Below are 12,435 nucleotides of genomic sequence, written 5' to 3'. Positions count from 1 at the left end.
TCTTTTATACAATTATATTATTTTGTTACATTTATAATTATTGTTGTAAATCATATCTTCCTATTAGACAATGAGCTAAATGAGGAACTCACATAGACTGTCTCATGCATACTTTTTTTGGCCTTCAGTTCTTAAAACAGTGTACTGCACATAGCAGGGACTTCAAACATGTTTGTTAAGCTAAAGTGATCTATTTCTTACTTTGGCTATAGGCTATTCAGGCATATTTCCTGATTCTAACTATTCATGGGTAGGTACCTAAATTCTGGTTTCCAGGAATTAGAAAATCACTAGTTCAAGGAAATAATCTAGGCCAATGTAGATAATCTTAGCTGGGGCCACACTAAGGAAATAGCTTACAACAAAATGGACCTCTAGGAGGTGATCACATTGCAGGTAGCAATACCACTTGTGAATGAGTTCCAGCCCTGAGCCATCCCCCATACCCCCATCCAGTCATGTAAAAGCCAGCTCTCCAAAACTACAAACTGAAGTAATGCAAAGGTTAAACTATCCTTTTCTCTTTCCTCCACTGCCCCTCTGCACAACAGAATAAAAGTAACTGAAAAGAAACACAAGATGTACAAATTTAGAGACACCTCCATCTCAAATGTTCAAAGTATTTGTGCTTGACCAGTGGCAAAGCCTTACTTATTCTAATTGGCATGATCAGCCACAGTTGGAAACATTGACCCTAACATTATGATGTGATTTTGGTCCTCTTCAAGCACAAAGAACAAAAAACCATTGTCACTCAGCTCTTCTACCAGTTTTTTCTTTTCCTTTCTCTCTACTTTTTTTCTTATCCTTTTCTTCCTCTTCTTTTACTAGTTCTCCCCCTCTTTTTCCTTACCTTCATTACTTTAGTCTATTTTTCAAAGTCCTACCCAACCCTCAAGCAAAAAAAACTCACTCTCTACCGCCACCAAATCATGTCATCAAGAGCTTACTACGTACTAGGAACTGTGCTAATCACTAGGACTACAACTGAAAGGGGAAAAACAATGAACAACAAAAAAAAAACCCCACCATCATTCCTGCCCTCAAGGACCTTACATTCGAATGCAACATGCAAATAATGATGTAAGTGCAAGATACATACAGAGTATATGGAAAATTATCTCAGAGAAGGTGGCACTAGCAGCTAAAGGGACCAGGAAAATGGCTTCTGAAAGGTGGGATCAGAGCTGAGCCTTGAAGAAGGCAGGGAAACTAGGAGGCTGAGGTGAGGAGAGAGCATTTCTCCTGGAGTGGGGCACAGCCAGTACAAAAAGCATGAATGTGGAAGATATGGAATCCTATGAGAAGAACAGCATGGTCAGTATAACTAGACTGTATGCAGGGGAGCAAAGCATAAGAAACCCGAACAAACAGAAAAGGGCTCTCACCCCGACTTACACAAAACATAACTACCATGATCTAGGACTGAATCCAAGCTTCCCTTAAGAGGATTTGTTCTGTGAGGTTTGGATTCAAAGGGCTGCACCTGAAGACCTAGAGGGCCACATGTGGCCTCCAGGCTGCAGGTTCCCCACGTCTGGTCTAGGACATCCCAGAAAACATGGAGGGGGAAGGCTACATAATTTTAAAAGTTTAGAAAAACCTGGCCTGGCTAGTCTCAGTACAAAAGGATAGCAGACTCAGGGATGAAAGGGATCTCATCAGTAATCTTGTTCAAAAGTGGCAAACTCGAAGGCAGGCCTACACAACTCTGAGTAAGGCTGGAACCATATTTAAAAGGAATTAGAAAATGTTTAACAAAATAAATACAAATATCATTTTTATATATGCCTTTTATATATAAATACATAATATTTTATGTATATTATATAATGGGGTAACTAGGTGGCACAGTGGATAGAATGTTGGGAGTCAGGAAGATTCATTTTCCTGAGTTCAAATCTGGCCTCAGACACTAAATATGTGACCTTGGGCAAGTCACCCTGTTTCCCTCAGTTTCCTCATCTGTAAAATGAGCTGGAGAAGGAAATGGCAAACTGCTCCAGTATCTCTGCCAAGAAAATCCCAAATAGGGTCACAAAGAGTCAGACACAACCAAAAGTGACTAAAAATATTAAATACACATATATACACACAACAACAACAACATAGATAATGTTAATTTGTGGTTTTCTAAGTCAATATGCAGCCCCACAGAGATCAGATTCTATTTAAGTCTGACACCACTGGTCTCAGTTCAACTCTCTCATTTTACAAAAGGGGAAAATGAAGTCTAGAGGTACCACCTGCAACATCTCTGAGCGTATCACCACTGACACTCTGACAGGCTCAGGCAGAGGTGGCATAGCAGCAATCGCTAGGTCTGTGACCAGAAGAGCTAGGCTCAAATCCTATCTCATCGGGAGCAGTGGATAGAACTCTGGCCTTGGAGTCAGGAGGATCTGAGTTCAAATCCAGCCTCAGGCACTTGACATTTAATACCTGTGTGACCCTGGGCAAGCCACTTAACCTGACCAAAAAAAAAAAGTCAAATCCCATCTCAGCCCCTTACCAGTTGTATGACCTTAACATTTACTAATATTCCTGTACTTCAGTGGTGTCCTCAGAGAAAAAAAAAGATGATCATGTATTACACATACACGTATGTACACATGAATATATGACTATGATGTATTAATTACCACCCAGGGTTGTTATGGGATCAAATGAGATATCCTTGTGTGAAGCCTTTGTTTTGTTTGTTTTCATTTGGAGGTAATGGGCATTAAGTGACTTGCCCAGGGTCACACAGCTAGTAAGTGTCTGAGGCTAGATTTGAACTCAGGGCCTCCTGACTCCAAGGCCGGTACCATATCCACTGTGCCACCCAGCTGCCCCCTGTGAAGCACTTTGTAAACCACCAAGTGACATTTAAACAACTGATGATTATACCCATCAGGAGCTTAGCATTGCTCGTGGCTGCAGGGTTTCATCATCCTGTTCAATTACGAAAATTACTGAGATGCTAAATGGACTTCTGAGGTAAGGGGAGATGAGAAGGGGAGAGAATCAGCACTCATGTAGCACCTACTATCGGCAGCTTTTTGTTTATTTATGACTGAATTTAAATCTTTATATATAATTTTATTTTATTTAAGTTTGATGTCATTTAAGACATTGTGGGGAGGGGTGCAGCTAGGTGACAAAGTGGATAGAGCACCAGGCCTGGAGTCATGAAGACCTGAGTTCAAATCTGGCCTCAGACACTTACTAGCTATCTGACTCTGGGCAAGTCACTTCACCCTGTTTGCCTCAGTTTCCTCATCTGTAAAATGAGCTGAAGAAGAAAATGGCAAACCCCTCCAGCATCTTTGCCAAGAAAACCCCAAATGGGGTCAGAAAGAGTTGGACACAACTAAACAACAAAAGCACCTACTATGTGGCACGAACTGTGCTAAGTGCTTTTTACAAATGTTATATCATTTGATCTTCAGGACAACCAAGCAAGGTAAGTAATTGTTCCCATTTTACAGGTGAGGAAACTCAGACAAATCAAAGTTAAATGACTTGCCCAGGGTCACACAGTGAGTAATTCTCTGAGGCCAGTTTGAATTCAGGATGAGAATAAGAGGTAATGTGGTTAGAGTGCTGGGCTGACATGAAAACATGGGTTGAAATCCCACCTCTAACACTTCTTAGTCATGTGACCATAGGCAAGTCCCTTCACCTATGGGCCTCAGTTTCCTCACCTGTAAAATGGACACAATATCCTACTGTACCTACCTTATAAGACTATTATGAGGCTCAAATGACATCATGTGTGTAAAGTACCTTAAAGAGACAGCTATGTGACTGCTGACTCTTCCATTCATTCTGTGTGCTCTGTGCAGGAGCAAGCACCTGCTGTACTTTCCACTACTGATTGTTGATGAAAGAGAACAGCATTTGGAAAAGTCACCCTTCCCAAAGAATGAAACCCTCATAAGGAGGTAATGTAACCAGATGATGGATGATGATAATAAAAAAAATACATATAAAGCCAGGTCCCAGATAGTACAAGTATGAAGTCTGCGGAGCGGCAGCCTTATTAATGTGCACTATTTAAAGTTATAATATGGTAAAACACGGTCACTGGTTCCATCCCAATGGAAATATGCAATGAAAAATCAAATAATGCCACTACTCCATGGGATTCATTATTCCCACTAATCAGGACTGGAATGTAAACCATCACTCACACTGAACTAACATTTTAATGTTTACAAGGCACTTTTCTCATAACAATCCTATGAGGCAAAGATGGCAGAAGCATTATTCTTCCCATTTTAAAGGGATTAAGACCTCCAACCCTTACAAAGTTGTTTTCTCTGGCTGCTTCAACATTCTGGCCCAGCACCAGTAGCATATAGGTCTAGAACTGAGCAGAGCCAGTAAGTATGAGCTAGACCCAGTTCACTCTGAGGCACTCCAATGCCACATGAAATGGACTTAAGGTAGCTTTAGAGTAAAGCTCAGACTTAACCACGTTTCCAGGCCTGCCCTTAAAATAACTTACACAGGGGGCAGCTAGGTGGCACAGTGGATACAGCACTGGCCCTGAAGTCAGGAGGACCTGAGTTCAAATCCGACCTCAGACTAAACACTTGACACTAGCTGTGTGAACCTGGGCAAGTCACTTAACCCCAATTGCCTATAAATAAATAAATAAATAGAATAACTTACACAGAATTTGGAAACAGCTCCAGTTTTTAGGATCCGGAAATGGCCCAATGCCACGTCCTCCAGGATTCTTAAGATCCAAAAAAGACCTCATCCTGAGAGATACCAGGGACCAGCCTTGCCTCCCAAAGTTAAGGCCAGTTTTATAGAAAAGAAGACATAGTTCATAAAGATATTCAGTGTTCATTGCCAGACATGGCCAAAATTACTCTACAGATTTGCTGTTGTTACTGCTGTTCAGGTGTTTCCGTCATGTCTGACTCTCTGTGACCCCATGTGGGGTTTTCTTCGCAAAGATACTGAAGTGGTTTGCTGTTTCCTTCTCCTGCTCATTTTACAGATGAGGAAACTGAGGACTAAGTGATTTGCCCATGGTCATAGAGCTAGTAAGTGTCTGAGGCCAGATTTGAACTCAGGTCTTCCTCACTCCAGGCCTGGTGTTTATCCACTGCACCACTTAATTGCACACATTTAGTGTTTGTTTTATCAAATTACCAAGGAAATATTTTATGGAATTAGACAAAATAATAGCAAAATTCATATGGGGAACAATAGTTCAAGAATATCAAGGGGAAGAACCAAAAAAGAGTAGGAAGGAAAGGGACTTGGCATGACCAAATGTCAAACTGTATGACAAAGCTATAATAAAATTTCTCTGGGAATGGATAAGAAGTTAAAAAGTAGATCATTGGGACAGATTAGATAAGCAAGATCCAGAAGCATAAGTGCAGAGCAGACTAGTGTTTGCTGGGGAAAAGTCTGGCAGAAAATAGATTTAGACCAAAGCTAGACCAGAACTGTGTTCACCAACAATAGTGAGAAAAAATTGAACAAAGTAAATGACCTTGTAATTATGATCTTTCCTTGTACAACACTGTACTTTCTAAACCACAGAAGACTGATCCACTCTTCAACATTCAAGGGAGATGCATAAGGAAAAGTTTGAAATACTACTTTTTTTAATTATTTTATGACTTATATGGATTGCACATGCATAACTTATATCAGATTCCTTATCATCTCATGGAGTGGGAAGGAGAGAGTTTAGAACTCAAAACTTTAAAAAACCCAAATGTTAAAAATCATTTTTTTCATGTAATTGGGGGAAATTTTTTTTTGATTTTAAATCATTTTATGCCTCCAAAATCCTAAAAAAAATTTTTTTTGCCCAATACTGGTGGTAGGGAGTAGGGAGAAGAGTAGAAACCTGCCCCTTAATGTCTTTTTTTTTTTTGGCAAGGCAATCAGAATTAAGTGACTCACTCAGGGTCACACAATTATTAAATGTCAAGTGTTTGAGGCCAGATTTGAGTTCAGGTCCTCCTGATTCCAGGGCCAGCGCTCTATCCATTTCAACACCTAGCTGTGCGCCCCACCCCACCAATGTCTTAAATGACATCAAATTTAAATAAAATAATATTATAGAGAGAGATTTAAATTCAGTCCCCAGGAGACCTGGAACCTCAGCTTTGTTGAGAGACCCCTGTCTGGCCACAGGAATATATGAAATTCTCTGCTGATTACAGTTCTACAGGTTAGGTTTATCTAAGCAGAGCCTAACCAAGTTTCTCCAAGTTGAATAACATCAACTCTATATCAAAGGAATTAAAAAGGAAAGAAAAAGTAGTAAAGAGGGGCACAGAAAGTAAAGACATAGGAGTCCCAAGAGGGGAAAAAGACTAAACTGAATCACGGGCCTATCTACTGTCTTGTTGTTAACATAACAGCCATAAGAGAGATGACTGACCTACAGTGAGGTGAGCCATGAGGACACTCCGGCCCCCAAAGGACAACTGTCTGCGGCTCTTCATCAACCAGGTTTCTCTCCATGAGAGTTGTATGCTCCAGAGAGCCCCAAGGCACAGTTAGCTTCCGGATTTTTTCCTAATGGCCAGGAAATGTCATTTAACCTAGTGATCCCAGGCCTAGATTTATCAGTTGCTTCATGTACTTTCTGGAGACCTTTCTCGTTCTGTCCTTAGAACTCCAGTTGGGTTGAGTTTGGTAGCCCCAGAAGAGCTGACCTTCACTGAGGCTTTCCCCTGCGTGGAACACAATAGTTTTCAGAGTCTCTGCATCCTTGCACCCTGAGCTAAGGCTAACTATAGATACTATGAGGTGAGACAGTCCCTGGATCCCTGCTCCTAGATTCTATCAACACCTGAAAATTATTAAGAGGCTCCTATTAAAATTTTCTAGATGCTTTCTGAATGATGCTGGAAAACTGATCACCTTTATAGAAGGTCTTTCCTTCAAAACAAGGTTAATAAGGAAGAGTCCAGGGAATTGGAAAGATCATTGATTCCCTCCACCATGCACCACCCCTTCAGGTGATGTAAATTTAGTATTAACTTCAAGGCTCTGAGATTTCATCCATACAAGAATTTCCTCCACAGATAAAGCCCAGGGTGCTGTCAAATCTCAGGAGGCAAGTGTTCATGAGTTATTATGGCCAAAAAAATTTGTTACCTGGTGGTCAGCTGTTTCAGATGATCTACAAATTTAGCTAAACTAAACCTCATACAGAATAGACACAAGTCATGCTCTCTGTCTTCCTTCTTCTTCTCTCTCTCTCTTCCCTCTTCTCCTCTCTGCGACTCCCCCCCCTCCTTGTCCAGAAACTCCCCTTTGAGAACGTTATTCTTTTGTTTCAAATCCTAATTAAAACTAGCATAATCCCAGGAAGCATAACACTTTAAACTGGCATTCCTTACACTTTAGTAAGAATGAGTTTCAGATCTTTTCCTTTAAAATAGATTTTCAAAAGGGAAAAGAGAAAAGAAACTGAAAAAGAAGGAACTGGGAAAATAGGAAGGAGACAGTACCACTTGTTAGGGGAGGATGAGCGAACTGCCTATGGCCGGCTTACTTCCCAGATTTCATAATTTTGCTCCCAACAGGATGAAACCACTTTCTCTCCCTGATTCAGAGTTCCCTCCACAATCCCTCCAAGTACCTGCCTCTGCTCAGTGTTTGAATACAGTTACACATGTGCACAAGGGAAAACAAACACTCCTGTCTGAACTTTCATGCATACCTAGACCACCAATAAAGGAAAATGTTAAGAAAATTATTAAAAATAAAAATGACTGAAAACGAGATACTTAAAAAGCGTTTTACAAACACGAAAGGGCTGTCTACATAAAAGCCAGCTCTCATTACTACCCAATTCTCCCAAGCTGTGGATAAGTTGTCCTTCCTTCTCATGCTCAAACAAAAAAGGGACATTAAAGTCCCCTGGGATCCAGCTCCCCCGGATTCCCTTTCCACATCCCCAACAACCTGTTAACTTCGACCCAACCTTCTAGTAAGCTTAAGGAGGTCGTCAGGACCAAAGATAGGAAAAGGGCACACCCTACTCTGGAAACTTTTGCTTAATAGCGGACGGGTTAACAGGCATTTATTAAGCGCCTACTAGGGGCCAGGCATTGTGCTAAGCGCCAGAGATACAAAGAAAGGGTCCCGCTAGGGCAGGGAGTTGGGGGCTGGAGCGGAGCAGGGACCCGGGGCAGGCGCTGGCCGCTCGAGTCACGCAGAAGTCCCACTGCATCTGCGCCCCACTCCCGGCCTGGGAGGGCAGAGCCCCACTGCCCCAGGGTTTCCTTTGACTCTCCTCAGACCCTGCTCGGCTAGGCTGCCCTAGAACTTAGACCACTCCTCCTTACCCCAGGACAGGGCGGGCCTCCCCGCCCGTGCCCGTGCCTCCCACCCCCGGGTAGAGCGCAGGCAGCCCCGCGCCACTGTGGGGTTCGGACCTCCCGGGCCCGCCGTCCCGAAGCTGTCCCCGCTGCGCATTCCGGCCCCAGCCTCACCTCTTGCTAAGTGGCCGCACGCGAACGGCCACCCGCACGTTCGCCATCAGCCAGCTGCGGCCCCCGAACCCCGACGTCCAAACAACCCTGCCGCTGCATCCCCTGGACCCAGCCCCAGCCCGCCCCGCCCCACGCGCCTCCCAAGACAGCCCCGCCCAGCCCCAGGCTGAGGCGGGACCTCCCGAGCCTCGGCCAATCCCGGGCATTCCCTTCTCCCACTCCCCACTTTTTTCAGCTCTCTTCCCTGTGCCGTCTTCTCTGCGTTAGACTGTAAGCTCCTAGAGGGCAAGGGACCCTTCCTTTTTGCTTGTATCCCCAGAGCTTAACTCGGTGTCGGCTCATAACGCTTAATAAATTCTTACGGCCTAACCCATTCAGTGAGCTGGTATTCGGGACTGGCGGAGCCTGCTTGCTGCTGCCTACGTTCACCTGGGCTGTCACTTTAGTTAGCAGCCCGAGTTTCCTTCCCACCCATCCCCCAAACATGGAAAAACAGCCATAGAGAAATCTTGTGTTCAATCTTTCTTGGTCTGCTATAGAGAGTTCTAATCCGGACCACCTAGAACCCTAGTGACCTTTATAAGAGTGCCCGCAGGAGCTTCTCAGAGAGGAGAGATTGGGTGCTCCCCCAGTTAGGGATATAACCCCACTGACACAAGAGAGATTGTTCAATTCAATTTAACAAGCATTTATTAAGAGCTTATGTATCCCAAAGAGATCATAAAAATGGGAAAAGGACCAACATGTACAAAATGTTTATAGCAGCGCTTTCTGTGGTGGCCAAGAATTGGAAATTGAAGAGATGCCCATCAATTAGGGAATGGCTGAACAAGCTGTAGTATATGAATGTAATGGAAGACTATTGTGCTATAAGAAATACGAGCAAGGGGACTTCAGAAAAACCTGGAAAGACTTATATGAACTGATGCAGCCTGAAATGAGCAGAACCAGGAGAATGTTGTACACAGTAACAGTCACGTTGTGTGATGACTAACTTTGATAGACTTAGCTCTTCCATCTGAAAGATTCATGACAGAAAATGCCATCCTCATCCAGAGAAAGAATCGTGGAGTCTGAATGCAGATCTAAGCACTATTTGCTCTCTTTTTTTGTTTTGTTTTGTTTTGTTTCTTCATTCTTGTGGGTCCTCCCATTGGTTCTAATTCTTCTTTACAACACGACTAATGTGAAAATGTTTAATATGCGTGTATATGTAAAGCCTGTATCAAACTGCATGCCATCTTGGGGAAGGGGGAGAAGAAGGAAGGAGAGAAAATTCAAAACTCAAAATTTTATGGAGTGAATGTTGAAAACTAAAAATAAATAAATTTTAAAAAATTTGTGGGGGGAAAAAGAATCTATGTAAATTGCTTCCCTTCTCAATGGGTGGGGGAGGGGCAGGCAGGAGAGAATTTGGAACTTAAAAAAACTTTTTAAGAATGTTAAATACACAAACACATACATATACATTTAATAGCTTATATACAGCAAATTGAGACCATGGTGAACAGCTAGAGACACGCTCTCTGATTTAGTAAAATATGGTTCAGTTTATGTTTTTGATACATTGCCCTTCCAAAATTGCCTTGTATTAATTTTGCATATATTATGCATGGACTTAGATATGCTGGAGTCTGCCCCATTAGAACAGAAGCTCTTTGAGGGCAAGGACTATTTTTACCTTTTCTTAACATAATAATGCCTGATACATAGTAAGTACTAGAAATAAATACTTGCTTTGCTTGACACATGCTGTGTTGCAACCTTGGAATCGTTTAACCTCATTGCCCCACGTAACCCTCCGAGGCTATCCAGAAGATACTTAATTACATTGGTAGAGGCAGTTTCCTGTTTCGATGAAATCAAGGTCTGAAGAATAACATAAATTAAACAAGATACTGTCTTTGTAAAGGGGAATAGAAGAGACAGCTAGGTTCGCAATGGATAGAGTACTGGGCCTGAAGTCAGGAAGACTCATCTTGCTGCAGCTCTTCAGTCACGTCCAAGTCTATGATCCCACGGGCCACAGTAAGCCAGGCCTTTCTGTCCTCCACCATCTTTTGAAGTTCGTGTTCCTTGTTTCCATGAAACTCTCTATCCATCTCATCCTCTACCATCCCCTTTTCCTTTTGCCTTCAGTCTTTCATCAAGATCTTTTCCAAGGTCTTTTCATTATGTGGTCCAAGTATTTCAGCTTCAGTATTTGACCTTCCAGTGAATAGCCTGAATTAATTTCTTCAAGTATTGACTGATTTGAAGGGACTCTCAAGAGTCTTCTAGAGCTCCACAATTCAAAAGCATCAGTTCTGTGCCTGTCAGCTTTCCATATAGTCCAATTCTCACAACCGTACATTGCTACTGGAAAAATAATAGTTTTGACTATACAGAACTTTATTGGAAAGGTGATGGCTCTACTTTTCAGTACGTTGTATCAATTTGCCTTAGCTCTCCTTCCAAAAGCAAGAGTCTTTTAATTTCATGACTTCGGTCACCATTTGTAGTGATCTTTGGGCCCAAGAATATAAAATCTGACACTGCTTCCATTTCTTCTCCCTCTACTTGCCAGGACCAGTTGAGATAAGACCAGTTGCATCATTTTAGGGGTTTTTTTTATGTCACATTTCAAACCAGCTTTTATATTCTCTTTCTCTCTCATCAAGGTTTCTCAATTCTTCATTGCTTTTCTGCCACCAGAGCGGTATCATCTGCATATTTTAGCTTGTTAATATTTCTCCCAGCAACCTTAATTCCTTTTGATTTAACCAGTCTGGCATTTCACATAATGTATTCTGCATATAAGTTGAATAAATAAGGTGACAATACATAGCCTTGTCCTACTCCTTTTCCATTCTTAAACCAATCAACTGTTCCATATTCTGTTCTAACTGTTGCTTCTTGACCTGCATACAGGTTCCTCAGGAGACAAGTAAAATGATCTGGTACTCCCATCTCTTTGAGGACTTGTCACATTTTATTGTGATCCATGCAGTCAAAGGCTTTAGTATAATCAATGAAGCAAAAGTAGATGTTGTTTTTTTTCTGGAACGCCCTTTCTTTTTCCATAATCCAAGGAATGTTGAGAATTTGGCCTCTAGTTCCTCTGCCTCTTTGACAACCAGCCTGCTCTTCTGGTAATTCTTGGTTCACATATTACTGGAGCCTAGCTTGCAGAATCTTAAGCATAATCTTCCTGGCATGTGAAATGAGTGCAATTGTTTGGTGATTTGAACAATCTTTGGCTTCTTTAGAATTAAGACAGCAACTGATCTCCAATCCAGTGGCCACAGTTGTGTTTTCCAAATATGCTGGCAAATTGAATGCAGCACCTTAATAGCACCATCTTTTAGGGTTTTAAGTAGCTCAGCTGGAATTCCATCACCTCCACTAGCCTTATTGTTAGCAATGCTTCCTAATGCCCCCTTGACTTCATTTTCCAGAATGTCTGGCTCTAGATCAATAACTGTACCATCTTGGTTATTGGTTATGTTAAGATCTTTCTTTCATAGTTCTTCTGTGTATGCTTTCCACATCTTCTTAATCTTTTCTGCTTCTCTTAAATCCCTACTATTCTTGTCTTTTATCATGCCCATTTTTGAATGAAATGTTCACTTGACATCTCTAATTTTCTTGAAGAGAGCTCTTGTCTTTCCTATTCTATTGTTTTCTTCTGTTTCTTTGCCTTGCTCATTTGAAAAAAAAAACCTTATCTCTCCTTGCTATTCTTTGGAATTCTGCATTCAGTTGAATATATCTTTCCCTTTCCCTTTCCTTCTTTCCTCAGCTATTTGTAAAGCCTCATCAGACACATTTTGCTTTCTTGCTCTTCTTTTTCTTTGGAATGTTTTTTATTGCTGCCTCCTGTACAGTGTTTCAAACCTCTGTTCATAATGCTTCAGGCACTGTATCTACAAGATCTAATCCCTTAAATCTATTTATTGCCTTCACTTCATATTCATAAGAAATG

The 12,435-nt window shown here is 41.8% G+C and overlaps 1 protein-coding gene across 1 annotated transcript in view; it reads right to left on the bottom strand.

Moving 5' to 3' along the window:
• STARD9 (StAR related lipid transfer domain containing 9) overlaps positions 1–8,558 on the bottom strand; it is a 149,024-nt gene extending 140,466 nt beyond the window's left edge. Inside the window, 1 exon segment of the mRNA XM_078151366.1 lies at positions 8,472–8,558. Coding sequence (XP_078007492.1) covers positions 8,472–8,518 — 47 coding nt within the window. The 5' untranslated portion in view covers positions 8,519–8,558.
• Positions 8,559–12,435: the final 3,877 nt, after the last annotated feature.

Source organism: Phascolarctos cinereus, unplaced genomic scaffold (assembly GCF_003287225.1).
Source record: "Phascolarctos cinereus isolate Bilbo 61053 unplaced genomic scaffold, phaCin_HiC Scaffold_3;HRSCAF=262, whole genome shotgun sequence".
NCBI lineage: Eukaryota > Metazoa > Chordata > Mammalia > Diprotodontia > Phascolarctidae > Phascolarctos > Phascolarctos cinereus.
The sequence above is the reverse complement of the archived record's forward strand: the minus strand, read 5'-3'. Positions and strand labels throughout refer to the sequence as shown.